The sequence below is a fragment of the Aethalodelphis obliquidens genome, unplaced genomic scaffold (genome assembly GCF_003676395.1).
Source record: "Aethalodelphis obliquidens isolate GAN/ISIS:26980383/991018 unplaced genomic scaffold, ASM367639v1 scaffold9, whole genome shotgun sequence".
NCBI lineage: Eukaryota > Metazoa > Chordata > Mammalia > Artiodactyla > Delphinidae > Aethalodelphis > Aethalodelphis obliquidens.
In genome coordinates, this window is record NW_020837953.1 from 11,540,234 (window position 1) to 11,562,287 (window position 22,054).

The 22,054-nt window shown below is 40.7% G+C and overlaps 1 protein-coding gene across 8 annotated transcripts in view; it reads right to left on the reverse strand.

Annotated features, from left to right (window-relative positions):
• ELAVL4 (ELAV like RNA binding protein 4) overlaps positions 1-22,054 on the reverse strand; it is a 90,880-nt gene that overhangs the window by 48,273 nt on the left and 20,553 nt on the right. For 7 of the 8 annotated variants that reach the window (XM_027110687.1, XM_027110682.1, XM_027110686.1 and 4 more), the window contains exon 2: positions 3,098-3,338. In XM_027110687.1, coding sequence (XP_026966488.1) covers positions 3,098-3,338 — 241 coding nt within the window. Of the gene's footprint in view, positions 1-3,097; positions 3,339-22,054 lie in introns of those variants that run through there. The other variant, XM_027110689.1, reaches the window with a different exon arrangement.

Genomic DNA, 22,054 nt, shown 5'->3' on the forward strand with positions numbered 1-22,054 from the left:
GAATCCCGGTTCTACCACCTGCTAATAGCTGTGCTGTCTGGGGAAGTTACTTAACCTCACTAAGCTTCCGTGTTTTCATCTAAGAAAATGGAGGCTGTTTTTAATGTTAAGTGAAATAAGGTATCTTCAGTGCCTAGCAAGTACCTGGCATAGAGTAAGTACTTGATAAATAATAACAAGTATGTCCTCAGTACCACAACACTTAAGTCCATGCCCAAATTCAAACGGAGAATTCGTTGACAACCTATAGCCAGGAGCGAAGCCAGCTTACTGGCAACACCATTAACAGTTTCTCTTTCCCTCCCTCCCTTCCTTCCTTCCTTCCTCCCTCCCTCCTTCCCTCCCTCCCTCTCTCCCTCCCTTCCTTCTTTCTTTCCTTCCTTCTTTCTCTATCTCCCCCCACCTCGCCCCCTCTCTTACTCTCTCTCTCCATTTTAGAAGCCAGAACCTTCTAAGGGAATCTATTACATTCTCTTAGGGAGTGGTTAGGCTGGAAAATCTTAATCTTGAATTCTTATCTCTTTGCCACTTCCCACCCCCCAAATCCTCCCACTGGATATTTAGAACTCCTTGTAAACTTCACAGGATCAAGATGCATTGAGATCTGTAGGAGGTGTTGGAGGAAAAGGGGGACTGGGGATGTTAAAAATCAGGGCAACAAAAATACCTATGATGTCATTTACCCTGACTTCTGAACCACCAGCAGCAGCCTTTTAACTTGGCTGGTGTGAAACCTCACCTCTCCCAGCCTGCGTTATCACTTAACCCCAAATGTAGGCCTCAGAGCGTCTTCCATCAGAGCGATCCCCACTCCTTCTCCACCTCCCTACAGCCCTCTCTCTCCCTCCTTCTCTGACTTTTAGCGTAGCCAATTAAACCTGAACAACGGGTGGATAGAGGAAATATGCTGCATCTATGGAATGGTACAGCAGGGACCAGTTTCACTGTTAATTTAAAATGCTAGAATTAATTAGGTAGTGTAAATGAAGAATTTAATAAGCACTCTTTACAACCACAAGTTCTACTTTTATTAAACACTGCTGCCAAATGAGGGCAAATATCTCTGGTCTCTCTATATTTCCCTGCCTCATTCCCATACGTTCTCTGCAAATAAAATTCTTTTCCCCCCTGAATTAAAAAAAATGCATAATTATAAATGTATGCCTGCATTGTATTTCTGCTTTCAACCCGTTAAGCTTCTTCTTTAAGCTCAGATGCTACTGTATGTCTCTGCTTGTGCTGGAGAGGGTGCTAAACAAACCAAAGTTGACAATTTTGGTTTCGTATACCAAATTAAAGGCTGTCTTCGAAGCTGTCACTCTTATTCAAATACACTCAGTGAACTACCAAATTAGCATTCTTTCAGTAAAGGAATCTGCTTGTTTAAACATGTGTCTTTAGAAAACAAGGAACAACACCACGAATCAGTACTTCTCAAAAATCTTACTATAGTTCTAAAGGAACTCTTTTGAAAAGGTAATTAATAATATTCACTAATATAGCTGGCAGAGTCCCTATTTAGAAGGTAAGGCTACACCAAAAATACATTTTCTATACAGGAGTGGGAGGAAGAATCATATGGTTAACTGGTTTTAATTTGGTTTGAATTATCATCCTATTATATAAAGATTCTTCAGGAATCTAAACATTGGATTTCTGAGAGCATAGGCAGTTCTGTCAAAGGATAGATGATCCAGGGCTCTGGGATAAGAACACCAAAGCCCTGGCCCATTTGGAGACCTTGATAAAATTTCTCTGTTCTAGCTATTCTCCTTGAAACATACTAACTGTACCTATAATAATAACATGCTCCCCCATTACTGAGAGACTGCTATGCAATAGGTATTGTGCTAGGCAGTATATATCCAGTCTCTCCTTTAATCCTCACAATAAGCCCTTTGAGATAAGTATTCTTTTCCAATTTTACAGAAGAGGAAATTATGTTTAGAGGGTTACGTGACTTATATTTTCGACAGTTATTTTAGTTTTATGATTTTGCAAAATACTTAATATAAATGGACAAATTAACAAGTGAATTAGAAGAAATGGAGAATATATATAGCTACATGCACATAAATACACTGGATTCTCTGATTTAAAAATCAAGATAATGTATCTCTGTATTTTAGAGTTTCCTTTTTCTTATATAGGCCAGCTGCTCTTCAATTAAACTGTCCAGAGAGAGGGAAACAAAAGTCAACACCCCAAAATGACAAATACTCAAAGCTGAGTGTGAATGATTTTAGGACGGGAGCATCAGAGAGCAGTAGCTTCACTGCCGTCACTATGTAGTCCAGTATTTTTCTAAGAAAACATTCCCACTTCCAGAAGGATTACAAGGAAACTACCCTCATCCCCAGCCCCAAAGGATAATAGCGTCAGTATCTGGCAAACATTAAGTCCTCAGTAAATGGCTGTCAGTTAGAAAAAAATCAGAACCTAAAACTTTCAAGTATTGAAGTATAGGGTATTGTTTCAATTTCAAGTAAAAAGTCTCTGACTTCTCAGAGAGTATCTTCACAACAAACAAATAAATAAGATAAAATACCTTCATCAAGCATCTCCCTCCTACTACAGGGTAGTTTTATTCCAGAATCATCTGCTATCCCTGGGGCCTATTTCTCCCAGGGACAATGGGCAGTTGTGACCACCATGGCCCCCTTTAAAAGACAGTTTCAGATACATGGAAATACATTGGACACACGCAAACCAAATGTTTGAGAGGAAAGGGATAAATAGATAAAAACCAGTATAGGGAGGGCAGAGGGCAGAACTGTGAACTAAAGAACAAAGGGTAGGGGTGGCTGATTAAGAATAAAAGAGGACACAGCCAAAGGATCATTTCACATAAACTAAAGCTGAGGGGGCTGCAAAATCTTTATCTGCTTCCCAGTCCTACCAGTCTGCAGTATGGTTTCATGTAGTATACATACGCATGAGTTTATGACTGTGTACCCACGCTGACCTTGAATGCAGGATACACGCTGCAGACACTCAAAAGGCATCACCACACATATGCATTTCTGCTAAGATCTGCACATCTAATGGAACAACGCAGCTGTGAATCCCAAGCCTAGAATATCGAAGAAGAGCATACCTGTAATTTTGTCTCTCACGAGTTTGCAGGATTCTATTTCACCAATGCTCCCAAAGAGACTCCTGAATTCCTCTTGGGTCATATTCTGGGGTAAATAGTTGACTATGAGGTTGGTTTTGCTGTCATCTGTGGCTGCCCCTGTCTGCATGGGAGAAGGACAGTTTCTATTGTTGCTGGAGGGTCCATTGCTTGTATTGGATGTCGGGCCATTTGACACCTGAGGCTCCATGGTGCTAATTATCTAAATAAAAATAAAAATAGTAAACCTTTTGATATCTCAAAGACACAGAGTCTCTTTCAAGATTTTATTTTATTTTTTGTAAAGAAAGAGAACAAGATAAAGCAGGATGGAGCAAAAGAGATGGGGTTGTGAACACAGCCAATTTAGAAACATGTTTTTAACCAAAATGTTAAACTCCCCTTGCTATTTTTAGGCCAGCCCCCCCCCCCCCACCCGTAGATTTTGAGCACAGACTAGAATGCAGTGGGAACTCTCCCATTATTTTGTTAATGAAAAGCTAATTCCTGTTTTCATTACACAATCACTCTCAGAAATGTATACTTAAGCCACACCGAATTATAATTAAAATGTAAAGTAATAATCATGATTAAAATTATAGTTCCATTAAAGCTGAAAAAGCTAAATATAGAGGGCTATGCTCACAAGTTTAAATACAGTACCTGTTTATTAACTGTCTCATAAAGTAAAATGACATTAAATTAAGTGGGGTTGTTCCATATGGGAAGGGTTTAGATTTTCACTGATAATACTGATCAAACTTCAGATTTCATAAAGGCATGCTGGGGAGCTACAAAGTTATCTAATAATTTTTCTCCCCAGTGCCTCTGTTACTATTTCTCCTGGACCTCAAATAAAATTAAAAACATGAAGGAAAAGTTCTCTCTAGGTCTCCACTTTAAGTCTAGCACAGCCCCAGGCTGTCCTCTCACACATTACTTAAAAAGGACTTTCACTGTATCTAAACAGTTAATAAAACAAAATATTTCCACGAATGTGTGAACTGTTTGAGGCAGCAGGCATGGAAATAAAAGAGATAAGTCTCCACCCACAAGGGGCTTATAGTCCACGGAGGACACAGAAGGCAAATGGCTACAGTAGGACAATGGGCCTGTAACAGAGGAGCAATTAAACCTGCTTAAAGGATAGGGGCATTCAGGAAAGTCCCAAGAAGATACTGATAGAATAAGGTTTCACATGAAAAATGGGTTTAAGCTCATGGAGCCAGGTCCTAAAGATGCCTTGTACATAGAATGACAAACATGGAGAATCACAAAACTACAGAGCCAGAAGGCACTTCAGGGAATAAAATTCAGTTCAAAACTCTCATGTTTGAGATGAATTCCAGAGACATCCAGCGACTTCTCTGTCATCACAGGAAAGTGGGGCAGAGTCTGGGCCTGCACCCAGTTTTCCTGGCCCCAAATGCAGCTCATCAGTCCCACTTTTCCATTCTATCCTAGCACCATCCCTTATTCATCCTTCATGGTGTGGTTTCTGTCTTACATGAAATTGACCATCACCTCCTTGGAAATGGAATCATGCTCTGCCATTCCCTAGTTGTGTGACCTTGGGTAAGGGATTTAAATTCTGGGAGACTTAGTTTTCCTCATTTGAAAGAGGAGAACAATGCCACCTGCCTTGCAAGGTGGTAAGAAGGATCTGGTGACAGGATGTATGTAGAGTGCCTGAATAGTTGTGGGAACATAACCACAGTCATTGATATTTATTGAAGTCATTCTGCCAATCACCTGATGTGACTTCTCTCACTGACTCCCCACAAGAAAGCAGTGAGCCATATTCTAATATCCTCTACATTTTATGGACAAGGAAACCAAAGCTTAGCAGATACCTGATTACAAGTAGCTTCCATTACTACCATTTGGCTGCTCAGAGAATTTGGGGGAGATAAGCATGTTTATCTAATATACATGTAGCAAAATGTACAAATCTTAAGGGTACAACTCAAAGAATGTTTACAAAGTAAACACCACTCACACCTAAGTAGCCACCTTTCAGATCACAATACAGAACATGACCAGCATTCCAGAAGCCTTTCTTGTGTCCTCACCCCTGTTATTCATACCACCCCCAAAGGTAAGCACTACTCTTGACTTCTAATCCATAGATTGGTTTTATCTGTTTTTGAAATTTACATACACGGAATCACACAATACATACTCTTTTATGTCTTTTCACACACCATGTCTGGGTGTCATCCATGTTGTGAGGTGTAGTGGTAGGCTGTTGTTCTCCACTTGCTGTAGACAATTCTATTGTATGAAAATATCATGTTTTATTTATCTCTGCTACTTTGATGAACGTGTGGGTTGTTTCTAGTTTTTATCTATTGTAGATAATGCTGCTATGGGCATTATATACATGTCTTTTGGTGTACACACACACACACACACACATTTCTGTTGGGAATATTCCTGAAGTCTATTTTTTGGGTCATAGGGTATATTCTGCTTTAGTACATACTGTCAATAGTTTTCCTAAGTAGATGTACCCGTTGACACTCCCACCAGCAGTGTATGAAAGTTCTAGTTGCTGTTCATCCTCACCAACCTTCAGAGACCGTTTTTTGCTTTTGTTTTGTTCTGTTTTTTGCTTATTTACTCATCTGAAACATAGTGGTAGTAAAAAGGGAATGAGTTTTTAGCCAAGGGAAGAGCTGACTTAAAATTCTAGTTCTATTACTTATTAGCTCTGTGATCTCAGGCAGGTTATTTCAATACTCTTAAGCCTCAGTTTCCTCTGTAAACTGGAATAAAGCCTACTGTGCAAGGTTATTTATATGCATAAGTTGCCTAGAACATAAAGTGGCTAGAAGCATCGTAAGTATTATTCCTCATCATGCCCTACATAGGTGAGCCTTGCTGTAGTCATTTCTTCTTCTGGTAATCACAAATGGGATATGAAACCAAAAGAAAAAAAAAAGAAGTCTCAAGAGGAGTCGTGGAAATAAGGCAGATTGAGGAAGGTGGGAAGCTTCTAAGATTCTTTGCCATCATGTAGATAACTTAAGTGGCTCCACTTAAATCATCACAACTCTCTTGGCTTCAGGTCAACTATGGGATTGCGTGAGGCTGGTCCAAACCGCAAGGAGAAAGCAAAGGGTTCCTGAGAGGAATCGTAAACCAAGCTCTCCTCAGCACTGACAGAAAATGCACCCAGTAAATCCTATGCAGCTGCTCTGCCCTTGAGGCAAGGGCCCAGGAAAGAATGAGGGCGACGTGCCCAGGGGAGGGGTCACGCTAATGGAGATGCTGTTACGGAGCATCACTGAAACTGCTGGCTGTGAGGCAGGTTTCTGCTCTGCCAAGCCGTCGGCCTCCTGGGCCTGTGCAGTGCCTCCGTTTGCTGTGTCGTCTCACTGCTTCACTGAGTCAGGTGTCCAGGCAACAAACACAAGAAGCACTGCCAACTCAATAAGGAACTTAAAAAACAGAATTTATGGGCTTCCCTGGTGGCGCAGTGGTTGAGTCCGCCTGCCGATGCAGGGGACACGGGTTCGTGCCCCGGTCCGGGAGGATCCCACATGCCGCGGAGTGGCTGGGTCCGTGAGCCATGGCCGCTGAGCCTGCGCGTCCGGAGCCTGTGCTCCGCAACGGGAGAGGCCACAACAGTGAGAGGCCCGCGTACCGCAAAAAGAAAACCAAAACAGGATTTATCCAATTCAGGAGGCTCGGGTGGCAGAACCACAGAGCTGCCCAACTACTACATTTTGATTTAGTGGCAAAAAAGCCAGTCCCACAATCTACATAACACCTTCGCTGCTCCACTTTCCTAGGTTACCCTTCTCACGGCTCGGCTCTTGCACAAACACCTAGAAAATATTCTGCAGCGAGGCAGCTTTGCGGGTGTTAATGATGGCGTAAGAAGAATATAAGTCATACCTAAGCAGGCTGTTACCTGACAGCCGTGTTCGGTGTTTGTTCACTGGATGCTTGACTCACAGACACATGTGGCGAAAGCCAGCACTTGTCTCTGTGAACATCTCATGGGTCTCCCTGCTCCAGAAAGGCCTAAGAAGTATCAAATCTGCAGCAAAGAAATTTCAGTTCCCCAATCAGCTTTCTGGATCTCCTTACATCCTATGTGGATTTCCTAATTTATGTTGACTCCTGGAGCTGAGCCCCATCTGGACATCCGACAACCCGAACTGGGCCCAAACCTCTGACAAGGAATCACGAGATACAATGTTCGGTATTGAGGTACCTTAAGCAAACAAACCTATAAATTAGGTCAAGTCATTTCTCGTCTCGTGGAGATGGAGCTCTCTTTGCTCTGCACACACACTACACAGTTATCCTTTTGTGGACTCAGAAGGAACTGAGGAAAATACACATATGCACACATACAGAGTTTTCTCAATAAAAACGTACAGCTTCAAAGCTGAGAAACATTTGCAAATGTGTTAATATACATCATGTAATAAGACCCCTTGCTGGTCTTAATGACGCATCCCAGGATGCAAGACAGGCTTAAAAAAAGAATCAGAAATGTAAAATGTCAGAATCAAATCTGATACACAAGTGAACCAAGAGCATTTTAAAACATTACTTGGAAAATAAGAAAGTTGCCAAGATGTAAATATACTGAATGCAAGAATATGAAACTGTGGCACTTGAAGGTTACATGATAGATCTGAAAGAAAGGACACTTATAATCTCTACTTGGGAAACAGACCAGAGGTAAACGTGTCTATTAGTGGGAAGCACATCCTTCAATAAATTCAGAGGCCGGCTCGGCAAAATCAGAAAGCTTGCTTCCCTACTCTAAGGCCTTTGATATTCTAACAGCACAACTGTCATTGCAAATAAATATATCAGTTACTCAAGTGTGCATATGGACTTTAATGAAGGATTCTGTGTGGGTCTCACAGCCAACTTCGTAGCTGATCAGGTTCCAAACCCCTGACTTGCCTTCCTTCCCTCCTCTAAATGGCAATTAAGAGCAGAATTACAGTCAGCATCCAGGATAGAGCATTGAGGAGGTTCAGTTGACTTCAAACTCTAATGGTTGTACAAAGCACTGCATTAAATCTTTTATGTTCCCGTGATATATTTTAAGAAACATTATACAGGCAGAAAATTTCAGGGGTAAACTATTAGAGCAGTGCACAATAATGTAGGCACTCAAATCCTGTCATTGTAAATGTTGATGGTTTGAATGACTAATTACTCACACTCAAGGCATTAACCTCACCCCTCCCACTCCCCCCCTTTTTTTTCTGCAAAATATACAACAAAAGCGAGAGGGAAGGCCTCAGGCATGCAGCTGCTGGATCATCACTCTGGGTCGTTTATCTCTGCGGAGGCAGTGGGGGTAAGAAGCAGAGGCCAGGCTTCTTTCTTTCTCAGGATATTCTTGAAAATAAGAGCCAACCCTCTCTGCCCTTCATGGCATCTCTGTCACTACAATTCTGGGTCCTTCCCAATGGTCCTAAATTAACTGTTCAATCACATCTTTTGTTATCGTTCGCCCAAGGTATCTGTTACACTACTTCCTGGACATGCCCGGTTATATGCATTAAAAAAGGGTTCATTTCCACAATGGCTAGATCTGGGAATGTTAGATGAACGGAGATGGAGCCCTGGAGTGCCAGGCACTGTGCTAGGTCCTGGGGATACACAGACAACAAAGACAAGGAGCTGGCCCTCACTGAGTTCACAGTGTGGATGCAGGACAGATATCAGAGAACATTAGGGACCACCAAGCCCAACCCTGTAACTTTAATGAGGAAACTGAGGACCAGAAAGGGGAAGTGACTTGCACAGGTCACAGTGCTAGTTAGAGACAGAGCTAGGACTTAAGCCTAGGCCTACAGGCTACTTCACTTGAGTGTTCTTGTGACAATGCAGACATGGCCCCTTAGATGAGAGTTTACTTCTACTTTTTTTTCGGGGAGGGTGTGAAGGTGGCCATATCACAGAAATGCACTTGAATATAGGTGTGGAGACATGTCTACCTCCTTACTTTTCTGAGTAGAGTACTTTAAACAGTTCACAAAGAATGGTGACCTGAACTCTGAGCTCCATCGTACAGAGACCACATCTGTTTTGTTTATAATAGTATCTCCTGCATGTAGGACAGGGCCCGAGAATTGGTAGGTTCTGCATAAAGAACTACTGAATGAATGAAAGTCCTTGAAAGTCCAATAGTTTGCTAGATCCCTCTTAACAACCCTGTGAAGTACAAGCCAATAATTTTATTAATGTCATCTCCATCTTACATATAACAAGAGGACAGAATACTTATTGAGTTGCTATTATATGCCAGGCATACACTTAGATATTATTTCAAATGCAGATTCTAAGAGGCATTCATTCAAGCAGGAGGGCTGAAGCTGTGGCTGACGTGGACCCTGTAGAGAAGCCGGTGAATGCCTTTGCTCTTTCTCCTCAGAAAAATATATATGCACATAATATTTTAGGTACACTAAAGCCAATCCTTTGTCTCAGACTGAAATCTCCCAATTGATTCTAAGAGTAGCAATATAATCAAAGGGCAAAAACTTGCCTTCCTTCCCCAATCACTCTTTTCATGTAATTTCTTGCCCTAAGAATTCATTCATTCATTAAGACAAATATTTATTGCTGAAGGGTCCACATGTCAGAGGAGAGAGCAAGCACATCCTGTGGCCAGAAAGTCCTTTAAGTATATTAAGCGAGACCCATTCTAAAATTCTAGAAAGTACGTAAGGCCTCCTTTAATATTTCTTCCATCGGCTCATGAATCTCTTACAGCTCCCTCTGTCCCCCACTCTTCACAAGGCTTTCATGTGCTCAGGCTTGGGGGGGGTCAGGTAAGCATTATAGAGCTGGTCCTGTTCCTCACAGCTGAGGACATCACTATTCCAGACCCCACGTTGGCACAGCAGGGGTCCTACCATAGCCCTCACACCAATCCTGTCAGCCACACCACCATGGTTTTGCTCCAGAATTTTCCACAGAAATGGCACTCTGACAATAAATTGTATGGTCTTGCATTTACGTACCTTAACCTAGTTGACACTTTCAGTATTTACTTCACAAGGCAAATAGAAGGTTACAACTTTATATTAGAGGGACCTGTGTCGATGTAGAACTCACTACTGACATTCATCATCTGAGAGCCCAGTGCAGGGCCCTTGTACTCCCATCACACCACTCTTAGCTGTCTTCAACTTCTGATTTTTCTTGGGGGGTGGGGCGGTGACCTCGATACTCCATCATCAGTCAAAAGGATCAAGAGAAAAGAACCTAAGAAGGTCACAGGAATGTGATGTTTCTTTAACAAATACTCTCCCATCTACTTTCAGCACCCTCTAAATGTCAAACTAGAAAGATGCTAAAGGAAAGTACTAATTGCAAACTTGCTTCAGGTGTGTACATCTGCGATCCACATATGTATTTTATTAAATATTTTAATGAGTATTTAAAGGTGTTTCCTTTTACCATGCTGGAAGGACTTTTGAAAATTTATGTATAAAGGCTAAGCCTTATGTAATAGAACAAGTGCTCCCAAGAGCATGAAGAATAATGTTTACCAAGGGCAGTCACTGAATCGAACCATTAAAGAAATAGATTTAAATTATTCATGAGAACAAAAATAAAAGTCCTAATTCTCTTTGTAGGCATTTCCCACTTGACCCTTATAAAATTCTGACATGCACTATGTTAGACTCTGGTAGAGCAGCCCAGACTACTGCATCTCACCCACTTTTCAAAAGCCTGAAAAACAAATCCCCAAAGTTAGAAAATTACACAGCAGGCTCTGTGTTCCTGAAGACAGATATTATTTTTAGGAATAATTCCTCACTTCTCTTCTTGCTCCTTGAAAGATACCAAAAATGTCCTTACACGCCCCCCCCCCCAATTTGATATTTCTTTAAAGTTTTGTCCATCAGCTCATAAACTCCATGCTGTCTCCTCCTTTTCAAGAGGTTTTAATTTGCTCAAGTCCCTTCAGATTAATTTTTTTTTTAACGTAACATTTTCCTGGTTATGATTCAACTGGGAAGGAGATACGTTATTAATGGGGCCCACGAGGAGGGGCTGAGATCTATGATGTGATCACTCTAGGAAAAGGGAACTTGGGAATATACACCCACCCCCAACCAAATTATATGTGATGACTCACAAAGACCCCTGGACCAGGGGAATCTGGCTGAACACTGCACTCAGGTCCCCCAAAACCATTTATACCAAGTTTCTGTAGATTCTGCTAGACAGGAAGTAGAAAACTCTAGAAAAAAAAAATTTAATTCCAACTGAGGAAAACATGCTGACAGTTTAATAATGCCTTTGGGCAGATGCACAAATAACCTGAAAGACCTATTTACTCTAGGAAGTTATGTGGTAATAAATTCTCAGCATATCTTTAAAACAAGTGTTTTCAATTCAAGACAAGTTTATCGAATGCTATTATAGACCAAGGCATTGTTTGAGGAATTGGGGAAAGAAAAATAATTTGATCCCTGCCCTTAGAGGGTTCAAGGTGAGAGGATGGGAAAGGAGGGGAGGTAAACAAATAATTAAAATCAATCATATACACCCCTTTCTTTTAAGCAATTCCCTTCAGACTTTGTCTAACAATGCCCCAGCCCCTCACCAAAAGCACGTAAATGAAATTACGCATAGCCTAGTCATACGCCATTCTGACACCGAACTGACAATCCTGCTTCTGGCCTAAATGCTTACGTCCTAAACAAGTGACTATTTGTAACAATGAGGTAAACTTGAGGCATTACTCCTTTGAAACAGCAGCTTCTTCACTGGAGATGAACACCAGGCATGGCAAAAGTATTCTCAGTGCTGACAGTCAGGGCTTTTTAAAAGAATCAGCCGCCGCTGGAGAGAATAAGAGGCATTAATACTTAAAATAGCAGGGCCAGCATTTAATGAAAAGCATAATCAAAATTTAATGTCTTTTAGGCATTATTCTCAAATTCACAGAAATCCAAGTTTTTAATCTTCTTCCCCAGACACATCACATACATTTCTCCTCCTAAATAAATACTGACCTCCTTTATATCTTACAGTGTTTCTTTAGGGCTTCAGTTTGGGCCTAAAATGATTTCCTGGTGTGCCCATCTGGGGCAGTCCTGGTACAACCTCTGAGTATTTGGTTTTTAACAGACTTTTACAGAAAACTCTCCAGGGCTGAGGGATGGCTTGATCATCCAGTTCATTATAAAGACAGGGAAACCTTCAAACGACACCCACCCCCACGCCCCTATTCAGTCTTCTTTTCCAAAATGGCCAATAAGTAAATACAATCCCAAACTTTCAATAGGATTTCTTCATTAAAGGCATATTTGAAAAAGACAAATGTTTTCATTTTAATATAAATGCAATTTCGTGGGCAAGCGCTCAGGCTTCCTGCAAAAATATCAGCTCTAATAAAAAAATCAACTGGAAAACAATTCCTTTCCCATTCTACTCCCTAAGCCCCCAAACTCTGAATGTTTAATGTAGACAAAATAACCAAAATGCCTAATATTAAGCTATGGGCTCCTGTTGGGATGGGAACCAGTTGGGATGGAATATATGTTATCTTCATCTTCCATACGAAGAACATTAATGAGTCACTTGTAAAACTGTCCACAGACTAAATCTGACTTACCTTCTGATTAAATGCATAAACAGTAGCCAGTGGCACAATTCATGTAAACATAAGTACTGTATACTTATAAAATGCCTGGCTAGTGGCTCAGAGTATGAGCAAACTCACCAAGATTCAGCTGTAAAAAGCCACATGTTTTTCTGTATCTATATCATGATTTAAAGCATTGGGTCACTTCTCTGAATTTAAGTTTTGTGCACACTCAGATTGAATTCTTCAGATATCTACTTAAAATATTTTTTCTTTTGAAAATTAACCTTGTTTTCTTAACACAGCTGGGGTAGAGACGAGGAGGAGAGCAGAGGGGAGTAGAGGGAGTTAGTATCTAGAAAAATCTGCACAGAGCAACCTTCTCTTTGTTAAGAGGAATTGTATAATGCCAACAGCCCTTCTAATTCGAAGGAGAGAGATTATCTGGGGACATTCTGAAGCCAAAGTTACTGAGAGAAACAAAAAGGTTCTCAGCACCTCAGTGCATGTAAAAGTGGCCAATGTATAAATTAGACCCATGGACGATTCACACAGCCTCATATTATATCTGTATGTTCACTAGTGAAAAGATCTTGAACAACAATCTGATAGGGCAGTTTTAAATTTGAAAATTCCTGTATCACACTTGAAATTTTATTTTTAACTTCCTCCTTCACTGACTTCGTTTTCTGTTTTTGTATAAGAAAGAAACATTAGAAAAAGGGACACTCTCTGGGAAAGCAAGTGGGTGCAAGTAAAATTGGACTCTAGGAAACCAGGGTTGGTGAGAATGCAGACCTGGGCTGGGAGAAGTGTAGATGTGAATTATTTGTGGACAAAATGTTTACAGAGAACATAGATAGAAATTCAAAGTTTGCAAGTGTCAAGCTTTGAAGGGCAGTGAAATAGTCTCTCTCTCATCATTATTGGTGGAAATAAATATAAATTGGCACAACCTTTCTGAACCTCATGTTCATATTCTTGGACCGATGATCCATTCTGAAGCTCAGAAAAAAATCCAGAATTCTGTAGACCAAAAGTATGCACAACAAGGTATATTAAGAAAAGTGTACCCAGAAGTGTGAAAAAATAGAAACAACCTGAGGGCCCAAAAGAGGGGGTGACTAAGTAAGTTATCACCTCTTTTATGACACGGTATTCCACAACTGTTAAAATTATGTTTATAATGGTTTTTATAACATGAGAAAATGTTTGTAATCAATGTAGAAAAAAGGTGAAATGAAAAATTGACTATGTCGGGCTTCCCTGGTGGCACAGTGGTTGTGGGTCCGCCTGCCGATGCGGGGGGTGCGGGTTCGTGCCCCAGTCCAGGAGGATCCCGTGTGCCGTGGGGCAGCTGGGCCCGTGGGCCGTGGCCGCTGGGTCTGCGCGTCTGGAGCCTGTGCTCCGCGGCAGGAGAGGCCACAACGGTGAGAGGCCCGCATACCGCAAAAAAAAAAAAAAGAAAGAAATTGACTATGTCAATTATAAAACATGCACAGAATAGGAGGGAAAAATTAAAATGTTAATAATAAATAGTAGGATTATAGGTGATTGTTATACTTGTCTCCATCTCTATCTTCCTAGTTTTCTGGTTTTTTGTCTTACAATGAAAATATAGCACTTTTATAGTCTGAAAGGAAGCTATTTTTAAAAAATAAAGAAAATGTCAAATCCTTCAAACCAGTTCGGAGCCACAGTATTAAAAATGATTCCATCTCTCTAGAGACTGTCATACAGAGTGAAGTAAGTCAGAAAGAGAAAAACAAATATCGTATATTAACGCATAGATGTGGAACCTAGAAAAATGGCACAGATGAACCGGTTTGCAGGGCAGAAATAGAGACACAGATGTAGAGAACAAACGTATGGACACCAAGGTGGGGAAAGTGGCGGGGTGGGGTAGTGGTGGTGTGATGAATTGGGCGATTGGGATTGACATGTATACACTGATGTGTATAAAATGGATGACTAATAAGAACCTGCTGTATAAAAAAATAAAATTCAAAAATTCAAAAAACAAAACAAAACAAAAATAAAAACAAACAAACAAAAAATGATTCCATCTCCTTCCCAGAGCTGTCCTGCAGGATCTCTCCTTGGCCACACTCTGCTTGTTTCTACATAGGAGCCCAAATGAATAAAAATCGCATTTCTTGAAACAGTCTCTGATTTGGTCTCCCCTTCACCTACATCACTGCACATTAGTGAGGTTACAATCTAAGACTGCCTTATCGCCTGGCAGCAACCTTCATGAAGACAGCAAGGAGAGTGGATGATTTATAAGAAAACTGTTCCCTGGATCAGGGAGTGAAAAGTACTGATCTGTTCTAAAAGCTCCTGCTGACAAACTCTGATATTATGAACATTCTGCTCTTGGACAAAAGCTCCCACTTTTCTTAATTACATGGTTTGAGCAGGAGCCTGCTTTCAGGATCTGCCCAATCACACAACAGCCATTTATTTTCCCAACTGCAGCTGCCAAAATTTCCCTGATCTCTGTTCTGTGCTCCATCTTCAAGGACATCTTGTGAATGTATGACACTGTCAAGCAGCATTCCACGCCATGCTTTTTGAGTTTCTCTCTCTCTCTTTCCTGCATACGGAGATCCTCCTAATACATATTTATAAAAATCTCATGAACGAGAAGCAAAGCGGAGGCAAAAAAAAAAAAAAAAAAATCACAAATACCAAGTATCAGAATATTTCTATCTGCTTTGAGGCAAATAACTTTATTATGGCAACGAACCACTAATATTCTCTCTTATCTGTGTGATGCGCTTACTTTTATTTTATGAATGCTGCATCCTGTAATTCTTTGGGTCCCCTCTTTGTAATATTGCTAGGAAAATGAGTGCCAAATCTGTAGCCTTCTATGTGTAAAGAAAGAGCATAGGACCTCACTGCAAACTTGATTCTTTTTTTAAGCACAAACCTCACCCCTGAGTTTATCTTATTTTTAAAATTCTCTTAGTTTTCCTTCATCTCAATCTCCTCATTGTTCTATTTTTTAAAATCTCCTACTGTATGCATTATGATTTGCTTCATAACAACAGAAAATTTTGGATTAGAACAGAGGATAAGTAAGTTAATATTTCTGTCTTCACAAACAATCTTTTGTCTTTATCAAAACATGCTTTTGAAATCTCACTAATTCGTATTAATTGGGCAAGAGTCAAACTGGCATTTTAAAAATTGAGAAATAATAAGCCTTTTAAAAACACATGGTAAAGTTCAAAATTATTACCTTTATAATAAAATTCAAACTGCATAATATATAATTCTCAGATAAGACCCTTTTAGGACTAATTTAATATGTCCCTAATAATTTAGATATGACACATCCAAATTATGATACACTAAGGTTACTGAAAAGAGTTGAGTAGGGTAACCATCTCCTTTGAAATCACAGACACAAAGTAAATTTGCTTGCAAACTCTTCCAACTCTTGATATATTCTTTTCATCCCAGAAATTTACCTTTTAAAAGAGTGAAAGACTAACAGATATTCAGAATCAGCTGTTGTCAAATCAGTGCAACCTAAACTTCTTTAGTTACAGGCATATTTTAAAGCAAGTTATAAGTCACAGTTTACTAATGATAATATAGTGCTTCATTTGAATAGCCCCTCCCACAACTGAAGTTATCTTTTAAAAGAAGAAAAGCAGTATAAAGAAACAAAAGCCAAGCTAACTTCCTTAACATTAATGAGTTCCTTCCATGAGCCAAAAGCCATTATGTTAAATGCCAGGGATATAAAGGAAATAAAAGAGGTTCCTGCCTGCAAGGAAGTAAATAAATAAGTAAATAAGTAATTATTATATAATGTCATAAATATGGTAATGGAGAAGCACATACAAAGTGCCTAGCAAAGCCCTTGCCTGGAATATGGCAAAGGCTCACTAAACGGAGATCCTGTTTACACAGGAAAATGTCTAGGCAAGCAATTACCACGAAGTCCGTCCAAAACTGCCAACAGTTAGCACACAATAAATGGTAATAGGTATCTCCACATACAGTACTTCACTTAATTCTCCCACAACTTTGCAAAGTAGGTAATTGTCACTCCTCTCATGTACAGCTGAGGAAACTGAGGCTTGAAGAAGTGAAGTCACTTTACACATGATGGAGAAATGAGGCTTCAGGCAGTGTCCACTGTCACTCAGCCAGAACCGCAACTTGAACTCAAGTCTGAAACCAAATTCTGTGCCCTTCCCTAAACCTCCACGTCTGAGGAAAGAATTCCTATCAGCATAAAATGCAACCCAGTAGTCTCAGAGAAAGTAAATGATCTAATCCGATTAAAAACATTCTAGGCTATGTGTCTGCTATTAGTCAGTAAATACTGCCAAATAAATTGTTGTTACTGGAAAGATCTTAATTCAAAATTCTACGTGGTATAATGGAAAGAGCATGAGGTTTGGAGTCTATCTGATCTGGGTTTGAAAACCAGCTCCAGCCTTGACCTTGGCTCAGCCACTTAAGACTCTCTGAGGTGCAATTCAAATTTACTCATCTGAAAAATGCGAACAATTTTCTGTCTGCCTTGCAGGGTTACTGTGAAGATTGAAAATAACAAATTTAAGGCATTGGGCTCAGAGCTCAGCACACAGTAAGCACTTAATACATGTTCATTCTCCTGGTCCAAAACATAACATACTGAAAATATGTGCCCATTAAAATGTGTTGCAGGTGGCAAAGTTGACTAATCTGAGAGCTGGTACGATTTATCCCTGGAATTTAATTTCTGAAATAGCAAAGAACACTTAAAAACGTTACTACTCATCACTATGTCGATGGCTATTTCCATTTTCAAAATGTTTCACAAACATTAACTAATAAGTTCTCACAGTAATACCAGTCAGGAAAATATAGAGCAAAGGAGGAGAGATTAAGTGAACTTGAAAAAAAAAAGAATAATGAAAGCACCATTTTTAACACTTACAGACAATTTCTGGTACACTTTCCTCTTTTAAAAAACTCTCTACTGTGAATGGGTTAAAGTTAGATACTTCAAATGCAATAAGCAGTCATTAGGGTTTCTGATTTCTCAAAATGAAAACCCTCTTGTTTTCACGGGATATTTCAGGAAATCGACACACTGCTCTGTATACTGAATATGGAGGGCATTCCTGGCTTTCCACATGGACCTGCTCAGGGTGAGAGAGTGCGGGTATTCTTGGTCCACTTGGATGGCTCCTCCCTCCTGTGGACCCCAAGGGGCAGCTACATGGACCAAATGCCCTTCAGGAGGATTTTCCAGGCCACCGTCGGAAAGGCGTGGTGGCAAGTGCAGAGATAACACAGCAAGTGTCATCTCCCTGCAGAAACGAGACGAACCCTTACAAAGCCACTGGAAAGAATTCATTAAATCACATGCCAGACGCAGGGGAGTTGGTAAGCACATTCACACCCAATACCCCTTTTAATCTTCATGAAGATCCTCAGAGATGGATGGGATATGTCCTCCTTCCACCCACCACTTGCATTTTATAGGTGAGCAAACTAAGAGTTAAGGAGAAGACGGAGGGTAGAATGACTAGCCCCTGCTCACAATGTTCAGAGCTGGGATTGGAACTGGGGTCTTCCTGTTACTGACTCCCATCTTCCTCCCTTACCCACCATAACCTCCACAAGCCCTTAGAAAGCTCACTCTGCGGCCAGCAATGACAAACCAGAGCACACTGTGTTCTCTCTCATGCCACACTCTGCAAAACACTCTTGCTGGCCCGGAAGGCCCTCCTCTCTCATCAACAGACCTAACACAACCTTCCTTAGCACCCCATCACGGCTCCCTCCTCTCTCCCTTGTACACATTTCTAACAGGGACATTTAGCACATAGCATCGGGACCCTCCATCTTCCTATCTCTATCACTGGACTGTGAGCTCCTTGAGGACAGGGACTGTGTTTGATTCATTTGTAACCCCAGGGACCAGCTCCAGGTTTTGTTGGTAGGATAAACAAGTGAATGGATGGCTCTCTGCTCTCCATAGTGAAATCTGCTTTCCTTGCTCTGTTCCCCACAATTCAGCTCTTATCATAAACCTCTCTCATCTCTCTTTCTCTCCTCTTCAAAATCAATTTAAAAGTAGGAGCACTTTCATCTTCTAAAGCTATATGTACTTATCATTATTGTTTCCCTCACCTTCTTTCAAACTGTCTCAAAAGACTGTATTTTTAAGGCCAGGGATCTTCCATCTTCTGTGTAAGGCCATCTTTACAGCCTCTGTTTCTTCGCCTCCAGATTCCTTTGACCTCTGATTTCCTCTGTTTCAGGCCTAAACTCATATTTCATTTTCACTTTGGGTTTGAATCTGGCTAAAGTCTGGCGATTAAGAGCCCAGAGAACATTTCCACCTGTGAGAGTTTCCACATGTCACACAAGCCAAAGCCAAAGCCAAGGGGGCTTCTTAACATTTTGCTGCAACAACTGTCAGAGGCTGGCATGCCGGCCACGTTATTTTTTTTAAACAAATGAGAGACTACATTATCATGTAATTACTTCTACATCCATTCAAATCAAATCAATTCAAATACTTACCTATTGCATAGCATAATGGTTAAGAACACAGGCACCAGAGCCTGAATGCCCAGGTTCAAATCCCTGTTGTGCTGTGTGACCTTGGGCATGTTACTTAACAGTCCTATGTCTCAGTTTTCTCAATATTGGTAGAGTTCACAGGAATGTGGCAAAGATTAAATATTTTATTATTATTAGATAATTGAGTTCCAGGGCATTTGATACCTGCCCTCTAGGAATTCAGGTCTTGAGCGATTAGCAGATAGATCTGTAATCAAAGTTCCAAAATGCAATAAGGCAAGTGCCCTACTCTGAATGCCTCCTGCTGTATGTCCCTTCCGTGTTATGTCCCCTCCATGTCTTTGCATGTGTGCTCTCTCTCCCCCCAGCTAAAATGCTTCTTCCACCACCATCTAAATAACCCTGCCATTTTGCAAAATTCAGTTGAAGCCAGCCTCCCTGACCCACAATCTCGGGAACCTCCTCTCTGTCCTCTGTTGTGATACTCACCACCCTGCATTCAGTCACAGTCTACCTGCCTGTCTCTCCACGGACTAGGAGCTTCTTGAGAGCAGGGCCTGAATTTTGCTTGACTTCCTGCTCCCAGCATGCAGTACAGAGAAAGAATTCAACCAAAGCCCACTAAATGAATCGGTAATCAGAAGCAGGGGTAGGGTGTTAGGAGAGTTTGAGGGAGACAGCACAAGGACGTCAGAAGAGACTTCCTTTTCCCCGACTCACCAGACTGCAGTGTGCTGAGAAAACCGTAAGAGGAACGTGTAGTTCTATATTTTTAAATCCTTTTCTTAAGCCTTTTCTTCACTCTTCCTGCTCTGTTTATTTTAGATGAGTGCAGGCATCAAACTCAAAACAAATGTGAACTAATGGCCAGGGGGGTCAAATAAATTCTCTGAGAATCACGATACTAACATGCCACTAACCACAAGAGGAGGAAAATATTTAGGGCTTCATCCGGTGCTCTGCACAAAAGGTGTGCTATCAGATGCGCAGACAAGGATTTTTCTACTGTTAAAAGTCTTTAACGGAGAGTTTGCTTTAAGTAATTTTAAGTCTACACATTGCTAACAAAAACAAAGGCGCTTTGGGATAAGAATAAGCTGTATCTCTCTCTTTTTTAATCTTAAGATTTTAATCTAATTTTATGCAATAGTATACACGATGGAGAGAGCAATTAAAAATATATAGAGGGTTCTATCTATATTGTAGAACTAATATTCTTCAGTTGCTCACACTGGAGCATCAAGTAGATTTATTTATAATTCCCGTTAGAATAGGATCCTTTGCCTGAACATGTTTGACCTACGACAACACACATTTATAAGTACTTAAACTTAAAACTAGAAAGTAGCAGAATCAAGAACTGAACTCAGGATTTCAGATCGCAAAGCCCTTTATCAAGTGCCTTTCTTCACAGAGCCTCAGGCCTCTAAGGGCCTGTGACTCCAGGAGGATGCAGCCAACACAGCTTTGTGACAGAGACTGGCTGTTCCAGTCTCCACCATACTGATTTGGAGCAAATCAAATCTTATTTTCCTCTGGTGTCCACAATCCTTCTGAGATGATATATCCTCGGTTTTGAGGTTACCTGCTCTCGTTTTTGAAGGTTATACAATGGGAAGGAGCTCCCATATTTTAGTCTAAATCTCCCCCTGTGAGCCCCGCAATAAACAGCCGATATATAAAATGCACACCCTGAGGGGACTGAACTTAATAAAAAAAATTCTATTAAAAGCCTACTACATAGCCAGGCCCTGAACCAGGCTCTTTACATATGCTAACAATTAATCCTCTGAACAAGCCACTTAAGTAGGTATTATTAACCCCATTTTATAGAGAAACTGAGGCTCAGACAAGTTAGTGACTTTACGAGACCCCACTACAAGTAAGCAGGGAAGGAAAAAAACCCTTGATTTCTCTGACTCCCAAGCTCATGCTCTTGACCACTATAATGCTCTTACGAACATGAAGAATCCTATGATAGTGTCAATGACTACTGCACTTTTTAGGTCCAGGCTCCTGCAAAGAGCTATCAGGAGATCTTACAAAATTATTTGACAAAACATCCCAGCTGACCCTGTCTTTAGCTGAATGATTGGCCAAAACCTCCTTCTGATCATTTCAGGACATTTATTCCATTTCACAGCCTCAACTGTAAGGAAAGAGAGTGGAGTCTTTCCCCTATAGACTGGAGACCCCTGGCCTATTTACGAGTTCTCTATGTTGGGTTTTCCTGAGGCCCAGACACCTCAACCTAATCATTTAATTTCCTGCCACTCCAGGGATGACCACCCCACCCTGAGTGCAGGTAAGGCGAGCCTGTCATCCCAAGCATCAGCAGCTGGACATGTAAAGCCCAGCCTTTCAGAGCAGGGCCTGGACTGCTCCACCTCACCAAGCAGAAGCAAGACATCGGCTGAACTGTTGTGTTCTCCCTGTGTGTCCCCAAACACGTGCTCATTAGTGCCACTCTCCATTACCTGTATTTTTAAAATAGCATTCCAGTGCTCCCTTCAGCAGCACATATACTAAAATAGCATTTCACTATGTGAACTAAGATATCACAAAATATGTATTATCTAGTACTATCCACTTATTTATTTACTCTGTTAGTCTGTCTTCCCTCTGTAAGATGAAAGCTCCATGATGGCATGTCTTAGTCACCACTGTATCTCCAGCACCTAGACCAGTATCTGGCCTAGAGCAGGCACTAAACAAATATTTGAAGAATGGGACAAAAATTAATATTGTATGATAATAATAATGATCATTAACACTTTATATGCCGAACACTGTTTTTAATCCTTAATATA